The 24,394-nt window shown below is 41.7% G+C and overlaps 2 protein-coding genes across 2 annotated transcripts; one reads left to right on the forward strand and one right to left on the reverse strand.

Moving 5' to 3' along the window:
* Positions 1–14,961: 14,961 nt before the first annotated feature.
* On the reverse strand, positions 14,962–17,377 carry LOC117748886. Its single transcript, XM_034559006.1, has 2 exons — positions 16,812–17,377; positions 14,962–15,125 (listed from the first exon to the last, which is right to left on the reverse strand). The coding sequence occupies exons 1-2, from the start codon at positions 17,374–17,376 to the stop codon at positions 15,076–15,078; spliced, it is 615 nt and encodes a 204-aa protein (XP_034414897.1). The 5' UTR covers position 17,377; the 3' UTR covers positions 14,962–15,075.
* Positions 17,378–18,054: 677 nt separating this feature from the next.
* On the forward strand, positions 18,055–24,149 carry LOC117748879. Its single transcript, XM_034558997.1, has 6 exons — positions 18,055–18,135; positions 19,585–19,719; positions 20,034–20,128; positions 20,759–20,882; positions 21,860–23,050; positions 23,910–24,149. Exons 2-5 carry the CDS (start codon positions 19,585–19,587, stop codon positions 22,361–22,363), a joined length of 858 nt encoding a protein of 285 aa, XP_034414888.1. The 5' UTR covers positions 18,055–18,135; the 3' UTR covers positions 22,364–23,050; positions 23,910–24,149.
* Positions 24,150–24,394: the final 245 nt, after the last annotated feature.

Below are 24,394 nucleotides of genomic sequence, written 5' to 3' on the forward strand. Positions count from 1 at the left end.
TAGTCTACAAGATGAGTCTACAAGAACCCTGGGTGAAGAGTTTGCAGTGTGTCTAATATGTGAGTGGATAAAATAGGTAATAGTAAAGTATAGATGATGTACATAACTATTCATACTGGGAGTAAGGAGTTACAACCATAGTGAAAGCCCCTAAGATAAACGTAAATACAGTAAGATTGTAATACACGCCGGCGGTAATGACTCCCGACTACGCTGGTTGGAGGTCACTAAAATGAATGTGGAATCGGTGTGTACTTATGCCAAGACAATGTCGGACACCGTAGTTTTCTCTGGCCCTCTCCCCAATCTGATCAATGATGACATGTATAGCCGCATGTCGTCATTCAACCGCTGGTTGTCCAGGTGGTGCCCAGCAAACAATGTGGGCTACATAGATAACTGGAAGACTTTCTGGGGAAAGCCTGAACTGATGAGTCGAGACGGCATTCATCCCACTTGGGATGGAGCGCGTCTCATTTCTGCGAACATGGCCAAGTTGATTAACGGACTTAATCCATGACCCAGAGTTCAGATCAGGAAGCAGAAGCAGAGTTGTAGTCTTCCACCCTTCTCTGCACTTCCATCCGAGTAGTTACCCACCCTTAACCTTAACTCTATAGAGACTGTGTCTGTCCCACGGCCACTTAAATTAATTAAATCAAAAGTAACCAGAAGAGGAGTCATCCAAAATAACCTCATAAAGGTTAACATCACTACTGCCACAGTGCAACAAAACAGGATAATTAAATGTGGACTCCTAAATATTAGATCTCTGTCATCTAAAGCTGTATTAGTAAATGATTTAATATCAGACAATCACATTGATTTATTGTGTCTTACTGAAACCTGGCTGAGCCATGAAGAATATGTCAGCCTAAATGAATCAACTCCTCCAAGTCATATTAATACTCACATTCCTCGAGGCACCGGCCGAGGAGGTGGAGTAGCAGCCATCTTTGACTCAAGCCTATTAATGAATCCTAAACCTAAACTAAACTACAACTCATTTGAAAGCCTTGTTCTTAGTCTTTCACATCCAACCTGGAAAACATTACAGCCAATTATATTCAGTTTATTTTTTATAGCCCAATATCACAAATACAAATTTGCCTCAGAGGGCTTTACAATCTGTACACATACAACATCCCTGTCCCAGGACCTCACATCGGATCAGGAAAAACTCCCCAAAAATAACATTTGACAGGGAAAAAAGGGAAGAAACCTTCAGGAGAGCAACAGAGGAGGATCCCTCTCCCCGGATGGACAGATGTAATAGATGTCATGTGTACAGAATGAACAGCATTAGAGAGTTACATAAACACATTACATGAATATGACAATGTATGAATGGAACTCCAATGTCACACCTGTATGTCAAGTTGGGTTTTTGTCCTGTCTCCATGTTTGTTTTGTGACTTCCTGTTTTATTTTGGAAATTAACTCTCCTTTCGTTTCAGGTTCCGTGCCCTTCCTCTTGTGTCACCAGTCTGATTGTCTTCCCTGATTCCTGATTGTGTCCACCTGTTTCCCCACTTCCCTCATGTGTACTTATAGTCTGTGTCTCCCCTTGTCCTGGTCCAGTGTGTCTGATCTTTTTGACACACGCCTAGTCATAGTCATGTCCAGGAACCTAATGTTAGTCATTTCCAGGTTTTTTTTTCCCCTGTGATTTTTTTGTTAGTCGTTTCCAGGTTTTTTCCCCGTGATTTTTTTGTTAATAAATATACGGTTAGTTAAACCTCCACTCTGCGTCCGAGTCCTCCTCCACAGTTCCCGCCGCGTGACATCCAATCCATGAAACAGAAGGAAGAAGAAGCCTTGATGACCACCAACGTTAATCAGAGTTCCACAAGGTTCTGTGCTTGGACCAATTTTATTTACCTTATATATGCTTCCTTTGGGCAACATTATCAGTAAACACTCCATAAACTTTCATTGCTACGCAGATGATACTCAATTATATCTATCGATCAAACCAGAGGAGACCAACCAGCTCCCTAAAATTCAAGAATGTCTTAAAGACATAAAAACATGGATGACCTGCAACTTCCTGATGTTAAACTCAGACAAAACTGAAGTTATTTTACTTATATGACCTTTATTTAACCAGGTAAAATCAATTGAGAACCAATTCTCATTTACAATGATGACCCGGCCTGTCCAGGGTGTCCCCTGCCTTCGCCCTATGTCAGCTGGGATAGGCTCCAGCGCCCCGTGACCCTAATGAGGATAAGCGGTATTGAAAATGGATGGATGGATGGATGGACCTGGCCAAGAGCAATAGCACAGTCCACACAAGTGACACAAACAGCACAGATACAATATAGTATGACAAACACATGAGAAAATGGCTAAAACAACATAGGTAAATTAATAAACACTATGTACTTACTTGGCCCTGAATACCTCAGAGATCAATTATCTGGTGATGTGGTTTCTGTAGATGGCATTGCCCTGGCATCCAACACTACTGTAAAAAAAATCTCTGACCGAGACTTGTCCTTTAACTCCCACGTGAAGCAAATCTCAAGGAGGCACATCTTGTCCCAAAAAGATGCAGAAAAACGGGTTCATGCGTTTTTTTGCAACTCCTTATTATCAGGCTGCTCTAATAAGTCTCTTAAATCCCTCCAGTTGATCCAGAATGCTGCAGCTCGTGTACTCACAAAAACTAAAAAGAGATCACATGACTCCTGTATTAGCTGCTCTGCACTGGCTCCCTGTAAAATCAAGAATCACATTTAAAATTCTTCTCCTCACCTACAAAGCCTTGATTGGTGATGCACCATCATATCTTAAGGAGTTTGTAGTACCATATTGCCCCACTAGAGAGCTGCTGGTCCTGGGTCCTTCCTGCATCCAGCTCCTGGCCTGGACCTGGCCTCCTTCCCAATGGCCCTACCTCATTGATCTGGCCTCTTTCGCGATGCTTCATATCTGGTGGCCCTGCCTCCTATCATGGCCCTGCTGATGCCCCCCTCCCCCTCTTTATCCTTCTATTTCATGGATTGTGGAAATCTGGATCAAGGTCCATGCCAACTACTCATTATTCATACATTTCTGTCGTATTCATTGAATGTGTTGTAACTCTGTAACACTGTTCATTCTGTACACATGACATCTATTGCTTCTGTCCATCCGGGGAGAGGGATCCTCCTCTGTTGCTCTCCTGAAGGTTTCTTCTCTTTTTCCCTGTGAAAGTAGTTTTTCTTGTGAGGTCCTGGGACAGGGATGTCGTATGTGTACAGATTGTAAAGCCCTCTGTGCAAAATTTGTAATTTGTGATTTTGGGCTATACAAAATAAACTGAATTGAATTCAAACTGAATAAGGCTTATAGCCGTAAAATAAATAAATTCCGAAATCCCAACGATCAAACTACAGGGTGAGATAAAAGACCGAAGGCTTACACCAATATCGGTTATGCACACTAATCCCTCCGGGATCACTCGGTGATGCCTAAGGAGTGACCACTGTTGGGTGTGGATCCTGTTCACCCCCCTACTCTTCCCCCTTTTCCTCTCCTCCTCGAAGCAGGACACCCATATCCGTTACAATATAGATAGATATATCACATATATAAACTAGTGCGTGACAAATCTGTATTGGTTCGGTTTTCTATTTGTAATTGTGCCCCCCATCCTGTGTGTATTCTAACATTGTAGACAAATTTCAGAGGAAAAAAGAAAGAAAATATTTGGTTTTAACATACCTGTAGAAATAAAAGAAAGATAAATCATTGCAAAAACTAAGACAAATTAGATTCTTAAAAAATAATTAAAATATATACTACAATACAAATAACTGTAACTGTAAAAATATGTGAAACATATACAAATCATATAAACAGATAGTCCTTCAGCTTCATATATCACCTTTAAATCAAAGTACAGTCTCATATGAAAAAGATAAAGTGACATCCATAAGTGTACCATAAACAGCTTTTTAGCTGATGTGTCTGCAGCATGTATTAACCTGGAGTTGGTGCTCATGATTTTTATGATGCTGTGATTCTTCAGCCTTTAAAAATGAATGACAACATACCGGGATCCTAACTTGTGTTGCCATTTATTATTATTTGCAGTTACTATCAAGATGACCTCAGCTGCAGTGAAACATCAGTCTAGTGCTGCCACCTGCTGTTGTTTTTTGTTATTGTCATAAAGAGGCTTTCATTCAACTCTGATCTACTTGTGAACCGTTACCAGCACTCTGTAATTGTAGAGGTATTTAGGTATTCCATTCCGAAACCGCTTATCTAATTGAGGTATTTAGGTATATAATAAAAAACAAATATATTTATGTCATTTTATTAACATGTTCCATATCATTAGTAGTTGAATGCAGTATTGTTAGATACTCCACTATCCTGAAATGACTTGCCAGTTAACATTAGCCTACTGGTTGGAAACTCCATCAAAAGACCACAAAGAGATGCAAAACTTCTATAAAATAGCTCCAAACAATTACAAGGAGATCTCTTCCTCCTTCTGTTTCATGGATTGTGGAACTCTGGATCGTGGTCCATGTCTACTACTCCATCCATCTATCCATTATCACCCGCTTATCCGGGGTCGGGTCGCGGTGGCAGCAGGTTCAGCAGGCCGACCCAGGCCTCCCTCTCACCCGCAACACTTTCCAGCTCATTCTGGGGGATCCCGAGGCGTTCCAAGGCCAGCCGGGAGATATAATCCCTCCAGCGTGTCCTCGGTCTTCCCCGGGGCCTCCTACCAGTTGGACGTGCATGTAAAACCTCTAATGGGAGGCGTCCAGGAGGCATCCTGACTAGATGAACCACCTCAGCTGACTCCTTTTCGACACGAAGGAGCAGCGACTCGACTCCAAGCTCCCCCCTGATGTCCGAGCTCCTTACCCTATCTCTAAGGCTGAGCCCGGCCACCCTACGGAGGAAGCTCATTTCGGCCGCTTGTATCCGAGACTACTACTCATTATTCATAATTTCTGTCATATTCATTGAATGTTTATGTAACTCTGTTCCTTCTGTACACATGACATCTATTCATCTGTCCATCCGGGGAGAGGGATCCTCCTCTGTTGCCCTCCTGAAGGTTTCTTCACTTTTTTCCCTATGAAAGGGTTTTTTCTGTGTTTTTTGGAGTTTTTCCTGATCAGAGGCAGATTAGGGTGGGTCTATGATGGTTTTCGCCATCAACTGAGCTTTTAACAATTTTGAACAGCTCCTCTGAGTTAGTTTGAGCTGTTTTCTGAGACACTAGATAGCAGGAAGTCCACTCTTTTATCGTCAATTCTTCAATTCTCTGTCAATTCTTCAATTCTCTGTCAATTCTCAGTGACATGGAAAATGGTAAATGGACTTGTACTTTTCTAGTCTTCCAACCACTCAAAGCTCTACTTGTCATCATTCACCCATTCACACACTGATGGGAGGGGCTAAGGTGCCACCTCCCATCAGGAGTAACTAACAATCACACACCGTAGGTACAGCTACGTGAGCAATTTAGGCTCTTGCCCAAGAACGCATCAACATGGTCTAGTGGAGCCAGGGATCAAATCGCCGATCCTCTGTTTGAAGGCCCATCATTTTCTATCCTCAGTTTTATATATTTTTTGTCATCAAGACAACAACCCAGGAGACCGCTGTGTCCTGTGTAAAACCAAGTTATTGTGTGTAAGACTTACCTATTTCAACTTAACAAAGTCAACTAACCTAATGAGCAATTTGCTCTTTTCCAGAACTAAGGCTGTGGCTCAGAGGTAGAGTGGGTCATCCTCCTAATGGAAGATCGGCGATTTGACCCTCCAGTCCACGTCGCCCCAAACTGCTCTTTAAGGCTGTACCATCAGTGTGTGAATGGATGAATGATGACATGTACTGTAAAGTGCTTTGAGTGGCCAGAAGACAAATGTGAGTCCATTTAGGTAGTCTTAACACATTTTGTATGCATTTTCCGAATTTTTCGGCAGGACCACGATCCAGATAACCATGATCCATGTAAACAGAAGGAGATAGAGAGAATGTGATCAGCAGGGCCCAGGAGGCAGGGAATATGAGATTGATTGTATTATCAGGTATGTAGTATATGTCAATAAAAAGTGAAGGTCAAATATACACCAGACTACCAGATTGAACAAGGATGCTTAATATATCTGGGATTCTGGGTAGTATCTAGTGTCAGTGATAAAGCCTCAAGAAAAAAAAAAAAGAAAATAAAGTGAACACAAACACAAAAAATAACATGAAGAGACATCCAATATACAAGACATTTTGGAGACAATAACATACTAGACATACATGCTACTCGCATGCTGAAATTAGGACTCAAACTGGAGCAGCTGGAGTTTGGTAGCGTACAGCGAGTTGCTCACTTAGTGGGGACAGTGTTGAGCTGGAGGGACCTAGCATGCTCGAAGAAGGGTAACCGCACTTTAGAATTAAAACCATGAATGGAGAGTTTGATTTTTTTCTATTTTCACAAAGGATATGGCACCCTTTATCCAAATGATATGAGAGGGGTTATGAGTCCAACAAAATTGGATGGCAGCGACATCCTTTGCTTTTAGACCAGTGGATAGTGGATATTATAAAAGGGGTCAACCCAGATAGAAGGTGGAATAGCAGTGTAACCCCCATTTATATTTGTAAATATATATTTGTAATTGTAAGTATCTGTAGAAGTGATACAAGTTAAAGATGCAAATTTTCCATCAATGTAAAGCAGCTGTACAGAGACACAAGGTTAGAGAGGAAAAGCTGCAGACAGGAGGGGGGTTCATTGTTATTACAACACCAGTGCAATATAGTGTGAATGTTTGAATCCCAGAAGTATAATAAAAAGTGAATTACTGCTAAATCATCCATTTATTTTTCTAGAATGTTTTTCTGGGGATTTCTTTGTTAAAGTAAACTGAGAAAAAGAGCTATCAAGTGAATGGAAAATATTTTTGAATGAAAACAGGTATGCATTGAAAGATATAGACATTTGGGGAGCACATTCATCTGTTAATACAAGAGAGGGTAGTGCGCATTAAAAAGTCACAGTACACCAAAGAGTATAATATGGAAGAGCCGGTGTTATGTGTTATGTAGAATTATGCCTGTTCCCTCTCGAATGGTGCTTTCCTCCTCTTAAAATGCCTCCTCTGTGATTAGGTTTCGGGGTGAAGTCTCGGGCACTACCTTGAAACCTAAATGAAATATGCAACTTTTGTTTCTATCTTATTTTTATCCTTTTACTATCTAATAGGGGAGGTAATTTCTCAAAATATATCTGTGCAATTACATAACATTATGCATAAAGGACAACAACCTTTACTTTACTTAATACACTTTTACTTTAAACGTTTACTTTAAAATGCAATACTTAAATGTAGTTATTAGCTTACTGTGGTATTTAATGTATTCTTAAATTCTATTTACTTTTTTCACCACTGGACGGACTCTATCACATCAAATGCCAACACAGTGCTGCTGCTGTGTGAAGTGCTGGCAGGAGCCACAACGACCAAACATTACACTGAACTTAATCCCTGTCCCTTTTGTACCTCCGGTGCTGTGTCAAACAGTGTCATGTTTGCCTGCGTGCCTGTTGTACAGTGTTTGTGTGTGCGCACACAAACACTGTACAATGCAACAAGTAATGGAAAGACACAACAGGTGTGAGGTGAAACCCAGAGACAGACAGAGACAGAGGGATTGTGACACCTTAGAATCACATGTGGGCCGGCTCAAAGTCATTCTTCTGGAGCTGTTTGAGTACATTTGAGTGCAGTTATGAATTAGTAACGAGCTGACACGTTTCCAAATGCTCCCCTTGGGCAAGGCTAAATTGCTGTATGCTGTAAAACACTGGAGCTCTTGAGAAGAGAATGAAGAGCAGAGTAATGCTGGCTAGCCACACCCCAAAAGTCAACCTTTCTTTTGTTTTCTCCTTTGTCTGTCTTGTTGTTGAAGCTCTATCCTTGTGGTCCATGTTGTTAAATTTGAGGATTATTCTGGTGTTGAGATATCAGCCACAGTGTACATAGGTAAATGGGCCTGTACTTGTATAGATCTTTTCTAGTCTTCCAACTACTCAAAGTACTTTAACACTACATGACATCATTCACCCATTACACCCATTCATACACTGATGGGAGGAGCTAAGGTCCATCTGCATATCAGCAATAACTAACATTCACACAAATTCATATGCATTCACACACCAAGGGAGAGATTTTGGGGATAAGTGTCTTGCCCAAAGACACATCGACATGGACTAGTGGAGCCGGGGTTCAAACAACAGATCCTCTGATTGAAGGACGACCCTGCTCACCACAGTCGCACCAAATAGGTGTGTCTACTACTTTAGTAACAGAGAAACAAGTTGTGGCACTTTAGATAAAGATAATACGACAGCACATATCATATCATAGTTTGATTCTACTATACTCTTTATATGATAGACTGGAAAATGTTTCTCCCTCCCTCCTCACACAAACCCATTCTTGTAAAATGAGAACACTTGCAGGAGCGAAGGGACCCAGTTTGACTGGTTTCTGTTGAATAGGTTGAGCGACCAATACTCACATTACACAACGGAAAGATCCCCACTGAGACTGATCGGGAACAAGAGCCTTATAAGGAAATCAATCAAATAGAAAGGGGGTAAATACATGATGAACAGTGCAGACATCAGTGAGACATCAGTTGAAAACGTTAAAAAAAATCCACACAGTCTTTTGAAATAAACCAAATGGATCTTATTTAACACAATATTTACAGCATGGACTCATTATGACCAGGCAGTCTGAGCAGAGACAGAGTCGGAGTCAGAAGATGATAGAATAGACAATAGTGATGTCTGAACCTCTATATGTAGACTGTTCACATTTATTGTTTGGAAGTTAATCAACTTACCACAAAGAGCTTTAAAATGACTAGAAGGGGGTTTCTGTAACTACAGTCATTTGAAAAGAACAACCTGCATGAATTTAATTATTCTCACCATCAGAGTAAGTAATACATATAAACAGGTAGGCAGAATTACATATATAATCATTAAAATGTTAAGATCTAAAAAGATTAAGATTATTTTGAGTTTTCTTTTTTAAATAAAAGTAATTTAGTTCCCACTAAATTACTTTTATTAACATTAAACATTAAATTAAATTTTAAATGAATTCAATCATTTATTTTATGCTTTGTAAACTTTGTAGATCATTGTAAACTTTGTAGATCATTGTAAACTTTTGTTGTAAACTTTTGTAGATCATTGTAAACATGTATAAATATGTATATATATTTAGTATTGTTAATTGAAGCAACTGATTGTGCTCCCAATTATTGCCAATGCATTTCAGGTGTGAGTGTGTCATGTGACTGGCTATATAAACTGATGCACCTGCGCAAAATAAAGTTGTTCTTTTGTCAGAACTCAGATCCATGTCGTTTGGGCTCCCAGGTCTAAATGTGTTGAGTCGGTATATCTGGCAGTCAAGCTCTGTTTAACAGGTTATGGGCCCAGATGCGTTAGACGTGTGTGCGAAGAGGTATCCGTCGTGAGTAGCCACCGAGAGACTTTTGCTTGTGTGCGTATCTCACGGATTGGAGTGGCAGCACCATGAGCGAACATCACGTTGGTCTCGTCTTGTTTTTAATGGGGACGAAAAGAACTCTGAACTGTGGGAGATAAAGTTTTTGGGATATCTGCGTTTGCAGAAACTGAAGGACACTATTTTGAATCAGCTCGCTGATGGCGCAGAAGAAAACGCACTGGCTGAGGATGCGGCGAAGAACTCGGAAGTGTACGCGGAACTGATCCAATTCCTTGATGACAAAAGTTTGTCTCTGGTCATGCGAGAGGCAGCGGATGACGGGCGTAGAGCGCTCAGGATTTTGCGCGACTATTATGCAGGCAAGAGTAAGCCCCGCATTGTATGCCTGTATACAGAACTGACTTCCTTACAACAGATGAGTAGTGAGAGTGTGACTGACTGTCATACGTGCCGAGACTTCGATCACAGCACTGCGTAATGCTGGAGAGGTTTTAAGCGATGGACTATTGGTTGCAATGATCTTGAAGGGGCTGCCAGACTCATTTAAGCCTTTTTCCATTTTTGTCACTCAAAGTTATGAGACTCTCTCTTTTGCGGAGTTCAAGACTAAGTTGCGCAGTTATGAGAGCACTGAAGATATGCGCACAGCTGCGACCGACGACAATGTCATGGGGGCCCGTGCGCATGCAAGGAGGGCTGCCCCAGCAGGCGCAAGTGCGCGCAGCACCGAGAGCGGGGACATTGTGTGTTTGTTGTGGCCAGAGAGGTCACAAGGTAAGAGACTGTCAGCGTGGCAGCGGGACAGCGCGCGCGGAGTGTCCGAGGAGACGGCCGACAACACCTTCGTGTTCAAGCTGGTGACCAGGGAGCGGTGTCACCAGAAAGGGCTTGATGGTGGACACCGGTGCGACGGCGCATATCATCACTGACCTGGCGAAGTTCAAGAACTTCGATGACCGATTCCAGTCCGAGACTCACTGCGTGGAGCTGGCCGATGGCACAAGCTGCACGGGGGTCGCGGAGCGCAGAGGAGACGCGGAGGTGTCTGATCGACAGCAGGGGGCGGCACCTCAGTGCCACACTGAAGCAGGCGCTGTACATCCCCTCGTATCCCCAAGACATCTTCTCCGTGAGAGCTGCAACTTATGGTGGGGCAACGGTGATCTTCAAGGAAGGAGAAGACGTCTTGCAGTATAGAGACGGTACGCGCTTCCCCATTCATGAGCATAACCGACTGTTCTATTTGCCTATTGTGTCAGTAAACATTGACTGTGATGACCAATGTATGAGCTGTCATGATATTCAGACGTGGCATGAGATTTTGGGGCACTGTAATTTTGATGTCATGAAGTTGGAGAATGTTGTGGATGGAATGTCAATCAGGGGTAAAGCGTCCAAATCCATGATATGTGAAGTGTGTACTCAGGGCAAGTTCACTCAAAGCAGAAACAGGAAGCCTGATATGAGGGCCAAATCAGCCTTAGAGCTGGTTCACACTGACTTGTCAGGCCCCATTGACCCAGAGTCCAAGGAAGGGTATAGGTATGCACTTTCCTTTACTGATGACTATTCAAGTGCAGTGTTTGTGTACTGTCTAAAGCGCAAGAGTGACATTGTAGAAGCCACAGAAAGGTTTCTAGCCGACACAGCCCCATATGGGAAAGTGAAGTGTATCAGGTCTGATAATGGTACAGAGTTCACAGGGCAGGGTTACCAAGCTCTACTGCGTAGGAATAGAATCAGACATGAAACATCAGCACCATACTCACCACACCAGAATGGCACTGCTGAGTGTAACTGGAGAACCCTTTTTGACATGGCCAGATGTATGCTCTTGGAGAGCCAGTTAGCCAAGGAGCTATGGCCGTATGCGGTCCAGACAGCAGCAGTGGTGAGGAATAGATGTTTCAACAACCGCACCAGAGAGACACCTTACTTTATGCTGACAGGAAGGAGACCTAATGTCTCCAGGATGCAGAAGTTTGGTACTGTGTGTTACACCTACAGGCAGGACAGGAAGAAGCTAGAGTCAAGGTCTGACAAAGGCATCTTCGTTGGTTATGACAAGAACAGTCCAACCTATATGGTCTACTACCCTGACAGCAGGAAGGTGATGAAGCACAGACTGGTGAGGTTCATGTCCTGTGAGGGACAGCAGACTGATGACATGTCCGACGATGACAGTGGTGTGCAGTCTAACACAACCAGACCTGACCCTGACAAACCCGAGCAGAACGACATCCCAGAGGCTAGGCCAGGTCCAAGCCAGATAGGCCTACAGACAGGTGAAGTCAAGCCCGAATCCCAGTCTCCACGGAGATACCCTGCTAGAGAGAGGAGGAGGCCAGACTTCTATGGGATAGAGAGTGATCAGGCTTAGATCAACATTGATTATTGCTACAGGATGGTTTGTAATGTACCTCAGATGTTCAGAGATGCTGTGACTTCATCCAACTCAAGAGAGTGGGTAGATGCAATGGATGAGGAGATGAAGGCACTGAGGGATAACAACACATTTACTCTGACCACCTTACCTGAGGGCAAGAAAGCAGTGGGGGGTAGATGGGTGTATACTCAAGACCAATGTTGATGGATCTGACAAGTACAAAGCCCGCTATGTAGCCAAGGGATACAGTCAACAAATGGGTGTAGATTATGGAGAAACGTTTTCTCCTACTGCCGACCTGACCTGCTGAAATATTTGAAGGGCACAAATGACAAAAAGTTGTGTTACAGAAAATGTGATGAGCTGAGGTTGTTTGCTTACAGTGATGCAGATTGGGCAGGTGACGCAACTGACAGACACAGTACAACTGGTTATTGTGTTAGTCTGAGTGAGAATGGTCCCCTGATTTCCTGGAAGACCAAGAAGCAGCCAACTGTAGCACTGTCAACATGTGAGGCTGAGTATATGGCGTTGGCCGCCACCACACAAGAGTGTCTTTACTTATCTCAACTGCTTGAACATCTTGATGACTGTCTGTATGATGTACCTAAGATTTTTGAAGATAACCAAGGTACAATTGCATTAGCCAAGAATCCAGACAGTGATGTAAACACATTGATATAAAATACCATTTTGTGAGATCAATTGTTAATGACTGTAAAGTATGTTTGGAGTATTGCCCCACAGACCAAATGGTAGCTGACCTGATGACAAAACCAGCTACTAAAGCAAAGCTACTTACTTTTTCCATGTTCTTGTTTGGGGCATAGCCAGTTAAGTGCAGTTGGTTTCCATGTTTGTTTTTCTTTGTATGATTTATGGTTGTCAATAATGTGTGATCAAGTGGGGGTGTTAATTGAAGCAACTGATTGTGCTCCCAATTATTGCCAATGCATTTCAGGTGTGTCATGTGACTGGCTATATAAGCTGATGCACCTGCGCAAAATAAAGTTGTTCTTTTCTCAGAACTCAGATCCAGTCGCTGCATGTCGTTTGTTCTCCCAGGTTTAAATGTGTTGAGTCGGTATATCTGGCAGTCAAGCTCTGTTTAACAAGTGTGTGTGTGTGTGTGTGTGTGTGTGTGTATATATCTCTATCTCTATCTATATGTGTATGTATTATGTTATATGTATTATGTTATGTGTACTTATATGTATATACTAAATAAGGGATTTCTGGGTTTTCTCAATGCCGTGGAAAATGTCAGTCTTCAAAATCTGCAAAATATGAAATCTGTAGCTATTGTTAATGTCTTAATGTCTAAAGCTGCTGCAGTGATAATTCCACAATATAATAATCTAATGTACATGTATCCAACAGTAATGAGTATACAGAATTACTCAGCCTTATGATAGACACACAATTAAATACTTTAATCTTTATCTTTTTTTCGAGGGTCAACTAGTGTGAGTTTCCATAAAAACTAGATTTGTTTCGGCTTTGAAAAAAGTAGTACTTTGGCATTTGTGCCGCAGTAAAGAGTGTGGTAGAGCTGCATTTTCAGTAAACACAAACAAGTATTTAATGGCACAAAGTAATATTTATATAAAACTCTTAAGAGACACAAAAAAAACCTACAAAGATGCACACTGGATTACAAAGTGAAACAAATACTCGCAAGAACGACCACAAAAATGAAAAATGAGAAGCACTCTGCTACAAAACGACTGATCAGAGGTAGAAATCCACATTGAAACGTTTCAAATATCAACAATTTAGTGGTATTATTTCACATTAATTCATTGCACTGACTAATAAGTTATAAAAACTATTATCTGCCAAGAAGCAGGGTTTTAGATGGGAGTCTTTACTCATGTGCCCCACTCCTTTGAAACCGTGTCCCAGTGTGTTTGTCCTCTCCACATTTGAAGCAAATAAACAAACATCCACCAGCGAGATCAAGCAGAAGTTAAGAAGGTTCACCCTAGGGAGAAAGGAACAGAGCTTCATTCAATGAAAATCCCTGACTCAACAACCAGCTTGATAGTGTAATGCTGTAAATGAGGAGATCTGCACCTGTAGCTGAACCCTTGGTTTACATTTTACAGCACGAGTTGCCAGAAAATGTTGGCTGTTAATCTCATTTGGGGGAGTAACTCCTCCATTGGCACCTCCAGGTTTCCCAGGTACCACAAGATCCAGAACCAGGCTGAAGAAGATAGAGGGCTCCCGAGAAGACGAGCAAATCCCAGAAGCCGAGGGGAGCAAAGACCCCGATGAGGACGAGGCCTACTGCATCCAGGAGAAGGGCGATGAAGAAAAGCAGCGGCCCACACAGCCGGTATAATCCATGATAAAAGTAGCTGACTGCGCTTACAGTTTATGTAAACATTCACAGCTTTAGCAGTTAATCTGTATGACATGAGAAACCTGTTAGGAGTGAAATGAATTGAGGAGAAATGTTTCTTCCCTTTTCTGTGCTACTTGTGAGTCTGATATGAGGAGGAAGAGTTTAAACGCTCAGGTCACATTCCTTTCTCTATCTACATCTGCCATCGTTTTCATGACACTGTCTGACAGGAGGAATAGGTTTCCTTAATGAGGTCAAGAGAATTTCAGACGATCGTTGGATGTGGCCTCATTTCATGAACATGTTACATTCCAGCATCTACTGATCCAGGCCTTTTCTCAAGCCCAGGTGGATTTGGAAAAGCTACAAATGCTTTGGAATAAAATAGAGAGAACTCCGGATGCAGATTTTACATTTAAAAAAGTTGCGATGAGAGAAAAACAGCTTCCTGTGTGGTGGATGAAAGGTAATAACAATTTAAAAAAAAAAAAAAAAGAAAGTAGAATCCAGATAAGGAAGAGAAGAAAAACGGTTTATTGCGCAATGTGCATGGGCATCACTGTGCTGTAATCTGGCACCAAGCAGTCTGACCTGTAAGCAGAAACACCCTTCACAACATCAGATTTCATGTAAACTTTATTCCCAAGAAAAAACATTTACATATGTCACAAAATGAGAACATCAAAATAGAAATTAGCTATGTACATCTTAAAGACCTTATCCTCCTCTGTGCACTGCCCTTCTGCTGAATGTGGATGGGCTTTTCCCTGATTAGGAAATTGTCTTATTAAAAAAAGTGACTTTAGTCCATAAACTCAGTGTTTTCAATTGGTTGAAGTCTTTGGAAAATAGCTCCGGGAAAGCCGGACGTCACCTGTAAGAAGGACAGAAAGGGTTTCTGTGTATTTGGACAGGTTGCAATCATCAAATTACATTAAAGAAAATCAATGGGATTAAATGTGGAGGGGAGTGAGCAGCATGCTCTACTCCCAGAGAAGCAGCCCGGGGAGGACTCCTTTTCTTGTTTCTGGATGCGTTACTGTCGGGTCTTCGCGGCAGCCCTATGTCTGCGTCCTCCGTGGTGGGCTGAGGCCAGACTGGATGCTACAGTGACTCACCATTAACCTCTAGGTTCAAGAACTAAGACAAGGCAGGATGGGATGGGAAAATAACTACTAAAAAGGCATGCTCCTTTTTAGTAGTTATTTCTGCAACACTATAGATAGACGTCTTTGACATGGCATCGTCACTGTGACCTCTTCAGTCTGTTGATACAGTTAGTTCATTTTTGGAGCGTTTCTGCCAGATCTTACACATTGCACCTTTACAGGCACTAGTGATCGGTTCACTACCACTTTCGTCTTCTGCTTCCATAAATACATATTTAACTAACTGACACGAGAGAAGTACAAATCTTGTTTGCCTGTTTCAGAGAGTTACATGACAAGTCTTAATGTTAATTTTACTGACATGTTCCTGCTTCAGGGTTGAGCTGCATACTGCTGTGAAACAATACAATCATTACCAGCTTACAGCCTCAAATTGACATTACACAACAACATGAATGCATGTGCAGATAAGGTAATCATCATTTAAACTTGGACCTAATCTCTCTCCATGCTACTTATCAGCAAGCCCTTGCCAATGGGATTGATTAACATTTGACTTTGTGACTCATAATGTAGAGAGGGGTGTGGCTTCTACAATAGCAATGTGGTTTTTAGGTGGAGACCTGTGCTCATTAGAGGAATGCCCAGAGATAAAACCCTCACTATCATGTGCTCTGTCAGACTTGAAGCCAGGATTTTAGAATCAGATCCAGTCCTCAGTTCAGCCCCACCTGCCTACAAATTATTTTGTGTCTTCGTCTACGCCAAAACAGCCAAATGTGTCTCAACTCCATACATATTCCCAACTCCAAACAGTCTTAAAGTGTGTGGTGTTTGATAAAAAAATGACAGAATGAGGTACTCAAAACATTCTGTATACATACAAACAAAACCAACACGTTTTGGAGTGTGACGTTGGTGCACACTATTCTCCCCCCATGCACAATGAGTGAGACAGCTGCAGAAAGACATTTAAAAAACAAAGACACAACTTATTTTGAAATGTAAAAACAGTCAAAAGTAAAGATATGTAATTTAGTCTTTACTTTTTGCCCTAAGTGCAGCTTTGTTCCACGTGAAGTTACAGTAAGGAACCAGCCTCATTGTTCACATGCAATGTTTGTTCAAGACCACGTCATTTCACACAATCACACATCTTAAGATCATTAACCAGTTTAGATGATCTGGGAATCAGGCGTGGACCCATTAAAGTTAACTATCTGGAACAAGTGGATAAGAGTGCACATAAAAAAAAACTTCTACATGATCTGTGCACTAGGTGGCTGAGTGAGGAGGCCCAGCCTTGCTACCTACTGCACGCCATTCCACTGGATCAATAACGCACTGCTGGGTTCCATTAAAATGCAATTGTGGCTTTCGGTCCAAAGGGTGTGTGGCGTCCCACCCAGTTACAAGCAAGTTAAGTGATGAAGAGGAGAACAACTACGGACCTGTCAGAGAAGCCTCTGCTCTGCCATCCGCCGCCTGCAGAGCCACGTCGGAGCTCTTCAACACCCCCAGCTCCACGTTTTTGTCAGCTGGAGACCCGCCTTCAGTCCATCCATCAAACCCTCTGTTGTTGTGAGCCGACATGGCTCCACTGCTGCTGCCGTCTTCCCACATAATCCGACACGGCGCAACAGCACGCACGGTCCCGTTCAACTCCTTCCCGATCCCCATGCTCTTTTTCTTCTCCTCCCCGGCTTCCAGAGGCTTTATGACGCCTTTGGAGAGCCTCTCGGACAGCTTCCTGGCCCATTGCGTAAAGCTGATGTCCAAGGAGCTTGTCCTGTCCTCCGCGTACAGCTGCACGTTCCCCGTGTACCACAGAACCCACCACATCAAGCTGAGGGAAATAACGAGCGAGCCCGTGTAGATGAGGAAATCCCCATAGAAGCGGCCGTCCACGTTCAGGTTGCCGAAAATCCCGACCAGCAATACAACCAGACCGGCTGCATCAAAGACAACGGCGAGGAAGAATAACGGAGCGCAATTCCCCACGCAGCTGTGGGCCATTCCGGAGGAGAGACGGCAACTTGTTTTTCAGGACGCGCATTTCCCCAATTTACACCTGTGCGCCGTTCACCTGTGAATAGGCCCCGCCCTCCAACACGTCACTGTATCGAGGGGATCTCGTATCAATATGCTGCCTTCAATTGCACAGCGTACATTTCACCAGTCCACCGTCTACACACTCATTCCCGCGGGAGCAGCAGCATCCCGTTCTCTCAGGTTTGGGGGGCACGGATTGATCTGGTTGCACTCCGCTTCGATACATCCCACACAACTAGCAGAAAGCCAGAACCAGGAGCTCCGAGGTCCGGAATCATGTTTCCCTGCATGGCAGCGGGACGATCGCGACATCACGCGAGAGTCGTGAGGTCACGAGATCACACGAAGTTTCATCTCGTCAGGTTTCAGGTGATAGTTTGTTTCGACAGACCCTCCCTCATTAACCGCTAACTAACCGAAACTGCGACACTTCTCGTTCTTGTTTGGTTAACGCCCATGTCCAAAAACGGATGGACCATACACCTGACGACCAACATGCAAAACCGGCCCACAATGTTCTCAGTGGTACCGATCAGCGGCTCTTCAAGAGGTTCGCATAGATGTTCTATCAGAGCTGGAGAGTATGTCTTTATTGAAAGAAGAGCAGAGAACGACGCTAAAGGCTTTTATCCACGGAAAAACTGGCTTCAGTAAGAGTTTGATTGACAGCTGATTCATAAGACCCTGCCCCTTTTCAATGACGGCTTCTCAGATGGTTTTCAGGTAAATGTATAACCATGACATTTTGTCCAGACATTCAATTCAGTTCATTTTGTACAGCCCAGAATCACAAATTACAAATTTGCCACAGGGCATCTGTACAGATTGTAAAATCTGTACAGATACGACATCCCCGACTCAGGAACTAATAGGAAAAACTCCCCAAAAAACCGAAACAAATCTTTCACAGGGTAAAAGAGCCTCCACTTCGAAAAACACAGTCAAGTCAGCCCGCACGTTTTTTTTCACGACACGTATATACTAGGCATTACGGTACGAGCGTGTACAAATTGACTTCAAAATAAGAGCAAACTTCCGGTGAACGTGAAATACGCCTTTAAATACAGATACAGTAATGGATTAAACTAATCATGAATTTTATGAATGATGAATAGAAAACAATAGGAAGGTAACTCTTCCAATATTGGGACATTTGGATTTTGACCTCGATGGACTGGCGGCCTGTCCAGGGTGTCCCCTGCCTTCGCCCTATGTCAGCTGGGATAGGCTCCAGCGACCCTAATGAGGATAAGCGGTATTATGGATGGATGGATGGATGGATTTTGAATTTCAAAATAAAAGATATAGAAAATCACATTCATGAGCAAACATGTCTCTAATTTCAGATTAGATTTAGAAGGAAATGGTGCATAGTTAAAAAAGAATGACCCATAGTTATGAAATCATTCCACTTCTGATGCATAGTAGACCATCTCAGGATGTCCCTCAGAGACAATCAAGACATTCTGATGTTTGATTTCAAAATGAAAGCCCGTCAAAATCGCCTCCTTAGCTGACTTCAAATAAGTTCACGAGACCATTTATGGCTAACTTTAGATAATATTTAAAAAAGAATGGCCCATAGTTATGAACTCATTCCACTTCTGATGCATAGTAGACCATATCAGGATGTCCCTCAGAGACAATCAAGACATTCTGATGTTTGATTTAAAAATGAGAGCCCGTCAAATTCTCCTTTCTGAGCAGACTTCCACTTCGACTTCACCAATGGCTAGCAGGAGAGGTACAGTTTTTTAATTTTCGTTTGTTAAGGCCCTATTGTCAAAGATGAAAGGGTTTGTAAAAGGTATTGACCATCTCATGATTGTTAAATGAGCTCAATGTGTAACATTTATCATTTAATGTTACACATTGCATTTGTTAATTACTATGTCGAAGTGAATATATGGATAGACTGTCTTTATTACCATGACTTTGTTTGTTTAAACAAAGTTGATTCATAGACTTAATTGTTGCTTTTATTAAAATATATAAAAACAATTTGGAATACAAGAGAAAACTGCAAAAAATATATTCAGCTTATAATGATAACTGTATAATTATGTGTACTTTATAATTAATCAAAAATAGAATCCATGTACTGTATTTTTGATTCATAATACAAAAATGTATCTAAATTATGATTTTTTTTCCCCATTTTGCTTTATTTAGATGATCAAAGGTGTTTTTCAAATTGCTGCAAATGAGCTACAGATGGGCACTTCCATCTACATACTTAATCATTTCACAGCAGGTGTCATTCTCTTTGGCGACAGAGAGCATGTTGCCAGGCACTGTTTGTCAAAGGTATTATGAGTTCCTGGCATATTATTTTGTGTGTGTGTGTGTGTGCATGTGCGTGTGTGTGAATCACTCTTCATGACATTTTGCAGAAATTCTTATTAATGGACAAGTGTAAATCTATAATTCATATTTATATTCATTCACAGGTGAACTTGGACAATTACCAGGCCATTGTGTCCTTTGTGAATGTAAATAACAACCACTGGAAGTTACTGCTTAGTTACATAGTTATTCCTCTATATAGACTCAATGTCAAGTAATTTTTTGAAGATATTATAAATATTTGTTTCATTAAAATACATATTAATAATTTTCAGTACGTAAATGCAGTCAACCACACCGTCTATTTGGTGGATCCTGCAAACTGTTCCACCGAGGAGGCAGAATCAAAACTGGCAGCCACAAAAATCCGGTATTTATTCATTCAATGAATAACTGTACACCCTCGGGGGCTTTTCCCTCAAGTGAAAGGTTTGCGTCAGTGAGCAGAACTATGTTGGCACAGCAGTTATGTGGAAGGCATGAACTCGGTTGGCCAATCGTCAGTAGGAGGGTGGTAAAGAAAAGTTTTCAGTGATTTCAGTACACCTAAATAGCAACCCAATAACTTAGTTAACAGTCATGGAACTTTGAGATGTAGTTGGTCTGTCACGTTTGTAAGTTTTCAAATGACAAATCAATTCCCCCATGCTGTAATTACAGCTTTAAAAAAGTCACCCTTTCAGCATTTATTGAAATTTGACAGTTTGTATTGGATTAAAATAAATACTGCATTTGTTTAACAGATGTTCAATAGATTGATAAGTGTTTATTTAAAATTCTTTGATTTAGGGAAAAAGAGAAGCCAAAGGTATTTCTTTGTCATAGATTTTAAAAATAACTTAATAGTGTGAGAAGATAATTTATGTGCATTTACATGTAAATCATTATTTAAAATCTAATAAGAATATGTTGCTGATGCAGTTGCAATTTGGATCATATGTAGCAAGGTTTATCTGCTTTGTTCCCACTTTAAATAACTTACATCATAAATCAAATACAGAGAGTACCTGAAGATGAGGAGAAGCCGTGGGAAAACTGAGTGGATGGACAAAAAATGGACCGGAGGAGTTCTCACACATCCAACTCAGAGGGATGGCAATAACTGTGGTGTTGTGGTCATCATGGTAAGTGCTTTGTAATGTGGACTTAATTCATAAGCTATATCATGTATTTATATCGTAGGTTAGTTCACAGTTATCACCTATTAAATGAAGTCCATGTCTTTGTTAAACTCAGTTTTACCTGTGCAATTGTATTTTGCCATATAATAATAAGATACAAGAATGGTTGTAAATGACTGAATAAGATTGGGTTTAAGTAATGCAGTTTTGGCTTATAACAGCTGTGCTGTGAAAGAGTATGGTACATATGATTTTACATCCAAAAAGGACATGAAGGGCTCTCAAAATACTGAAAGCATCAGGTTCGTAAGGATAGTGTTTGTCTGTGGTGTGGGGGAGGGATACGAAACTAACTTCAGGTTTGTCAGGAATCAAACAAACAACACGGCAGGGAAGTACGGTCAAAAAGTGTTCACTATGCCAAAAATGCAAAAGCCAGTTTGCATTATACAATTAGTGAAATCCATAGAAAACAAACAATCATTGAAAATGTATCCAAAACAAGTCAAAATAAAAATACACAGGGCAGACAAGGAATACAAAACAGAAGTGTTAATTCATGAAAAAACACATATTTATCAACTCGATGACCTATGAGGTATTTGTGGCAGTTTAGCAGGTGAATAAGGAATATTTATCAGCACCGAGATACACAGAGCGACCTCACATAAATACTGAGAGATAGAGAGATGAAGGGGACCTGAACAATGTAGGGGATCTGAACAGACCCCGATTGATATTTAGACATAGTTTATCAATATTTTGTATTGTCACAGCAAAGAATGCCTTGTTTTAAGGACATGTGTTTCCTCAGCCACGAACTTCCTAAATATAGACAGTTAATTAAAAGCCCTACTAGAGAGAAGAGCATTCTGGACCACTGCTACACAACAATTAGCAGGGCCTATCACGCCGTCCCTCGTGCTGCACTGGGAAACTCTGACCACGTCATGGTTCATCTGATTCCCTCATACAAGCAGAAACTAAAGCTCTGCAAACCTGTGGTGAGGAAGTTCAAGAAGTGGACCAGTGAGGCTCTGGAGGATCTACGGGCGTGCTTGGACTGTACTGACTGGGATGTCTTCAGGACTGCTACCAACAGCCTGGATGAGTACACAGAGACTGTAACTTCTTACATCAGCTTCTGTGAGGACAGCTGTATTCCATCCAGCTCCAGGGTGAGTTATAACAACGACAAACCCTGGTTCACAGCGGAGCTCAGGAAGCTAAGACTGCAGAAGGACCAGGCATTCAGGAGTGGGAACAAGGACCTGTACACAGAGTCAAAATACAGGTTTAGCAAGGCGGTGAGAGATCCTAAACGACTGTACTCTGAGAAACTGCAACACCAGCTCTCAGCAAACGACTCTGCTTCTGTCTGGAGAGGGCTCAGGCAGATCACCAACTACAAGCCCAAATCAACCCACTCCATGAACAACGTGCTTCTGGCAGACGACCTGAATGAGTTCTACTGCCGCTTTTGAAAGACAATGGAGCAGTCCTGCGGCCATCCCCCACAGCTCACACCTCACACCTCTGTAGCATCCTCCACCTCCCCAGCGACGACCCTCGCCATTCTGGAGAGAGACGTCAACAGGCTGTTTTAAAAAGCAGAACCCCCGCAAAGCAGCGGGCCCGGACTCCGTCTCCCCCTCCACCCTGAAGCATTGTGATGACCAGCTGTCTCCGGTGTTCACCGACATCTTCAACACCTCCCTGGAAACATGCCACGTTCCAGCCTGCTTCAAGGCCTCCACCATCATCCCCGTCCCCAAAAAAACCTAAGATCACAGGACTCAATGACTACAGGCCCGTCGCCCTGACCTCTGTGGTAATGAAGTCCCTTGAACGCTTGGTCCTGTCACACCTCAAGACCATCACCGACCCACTCCTGGACCCCCTGCAGTTCGCCTACAGAGCCAACAGGTCTGCAGACGGCGCAGTCAACATGGCCCTTCACTACATCCTCCAGCGTCTGGACTCCCCAGGAACCTACGCCAGGATACTGTTCGTGGACTTCAGCTCTGCTTTCAACACCATCATCCCGTCCCTGCTGCAGGACGAGCTCTCCCAGCTGCACGTGCCCGACACCACCTGCAGGTGGATCACAGACACAGGAAGCAGCACGTGAGGCTGGGGAAACTGGATCTGGGCCTCCACTGACAAATTGGGTGAGGGTTTATTTTTGTCTGTGTGTGTTTGCTTTTGTTAATGCAGCGTCACAATCAGCGTTAAGGTTTAGAGGTTTTGCCTTTAACTCAGAGATAGAAGCAATTCAGATAACTTTTTTAATGTCAAATGTGAATATGTAGGTAGTGTAATGGGATTTTTTAATTCTTATGAGTATCTTATATACTTTATATTATAGGTGGACTGTTTTATAAACTATTAAGGACTGCATTCTGAGACTCGTGGTATATGCAGCAGCTGCCTAAATAACATGCACGGATGTATGAATAAAGGACGTATGGACTTATGCTTATGTGTCACAACTATTAGCATGTGTGACAAAGGCCTCCTTGCTGTATACATGCATGTATCTATATGTCTTGTGACAACACTGATAAGTACTCCTTTGTTTGTAAATATCAAAGCTGAATATTCCGATAACAGCCCACTCCTCTGTATACTGTCTTTATAGCGCTGTGAATTTCAATCTTCAGCACTCACTTGCACAGAATCGTTGTGGCTCTGTGCAACTGAGCCTCTTCTTGCGAGAACAAAAACTTTAAAGATAAGTTTTAGTTTTTCGATATTAATCATTTCATCTTAAAAAGACTTAACACCTGGTAGGGTAAATTTTTGACACAAAAATAGAAAGAAAAAAGTGTAGAACTTCGAACTTGTGAAGTTGTGTATTTTGATACATCGACAGATTGACAGTGAACTAGATATCTTCTTTCTTAGTAAGGTTAAAATAAATACATAATGTCTAGTTTAATAGTGGGAAACATTTATTAAAAACAATGACAGGTCTAATTGTGTAAAAACTCACGGAAACTTTCTGATTTCTACCTTTTCATTTTCTAGATCCAATGTGACACATGCCAGAAATGGTTCCACGCACAATGCTTGAACATGGACACTGAAAGCCTGAAGAGAACCAGGGCAGGCAGTTGGAGCTGCACTTTGTGCCTTTAATTCACAATCTATCTTCACTGAATTACTTCATTGCCTGCAATAGAAGTATTTTTGCACTTTGTTATGTAAAAGTTATTATGTTGTTTTACTATTTAATTTACATATGTTCTCATTATTGAATAATCTATTTGAAACTCCAACATATATATCATAGTATTAAGATATGCAATTAATATATTTTCGCTTTTATTTATTAATCTATTTGAAACTCAAATATGTATGTGTGTGTGTGTGTATATATATATATATATATATATATATATATATATATATTTGTTTTTTTCTTAGAATTTTCTTTATATATTTTTTCATTTATTTAATATTCGATTAAATAGTAATATTTATATTCAATTCAATTATTTTTATTTTGACTC

This window comes from Cyclopterus lumpus, chromosome 19 (assembly GCF_009769545.1).
Source record: "Cyclopterus lumpus isolate fCycLum1 chromosome 19, fCycLum1.pri, whole genome shotgun sequence".
Taxonomy (NCBI): Eukaryota; Metazoa; Chordata; class Actinopteri; order Perciformes; family Cyclopteridae; genus Cyclopterus; species Cyclopterus lumpus.

Bases quoted from the DNA above. Each gene is read 5' to 3' on its own strand.
- LOC117748879 (XM_034558997.1), top strand. From the start codon at position 19,585: ATGATCAAAGGTGTTTTTCAAATTGCTGCAAATGAGCTACAGATGGGC. The intron at 20,129-20,758 runs GTATTTATTCAT...AATCAAATACAG, and splicing joins CTGGCAGCCACAAAAATCCG to AGAGTACCTGAAGATGAGGA. The intron at 20,883-21,859 runs GTAAGTGCTTTG...TCATACAAGCAG, and splicing joins GTGGTGTTGTGGTCATCATG to AAACTAAAGCTCTGCAAACC.
- LOC117748886 (XM_034559006.1), bottom strand. From the start codon at position 17,376: ATGGCCCACAGCTGCGTGGGGAATTGCGCTCCGTTATTCTTCCTCGCC. The intron at 15,126-16,811 runs GTCCGTAGTTGT...TCCTTCTTACAG, and splicing joins AGCAGAGGCTTCTCTGACAG to GTGACGTCCGGCTTTCCCGG.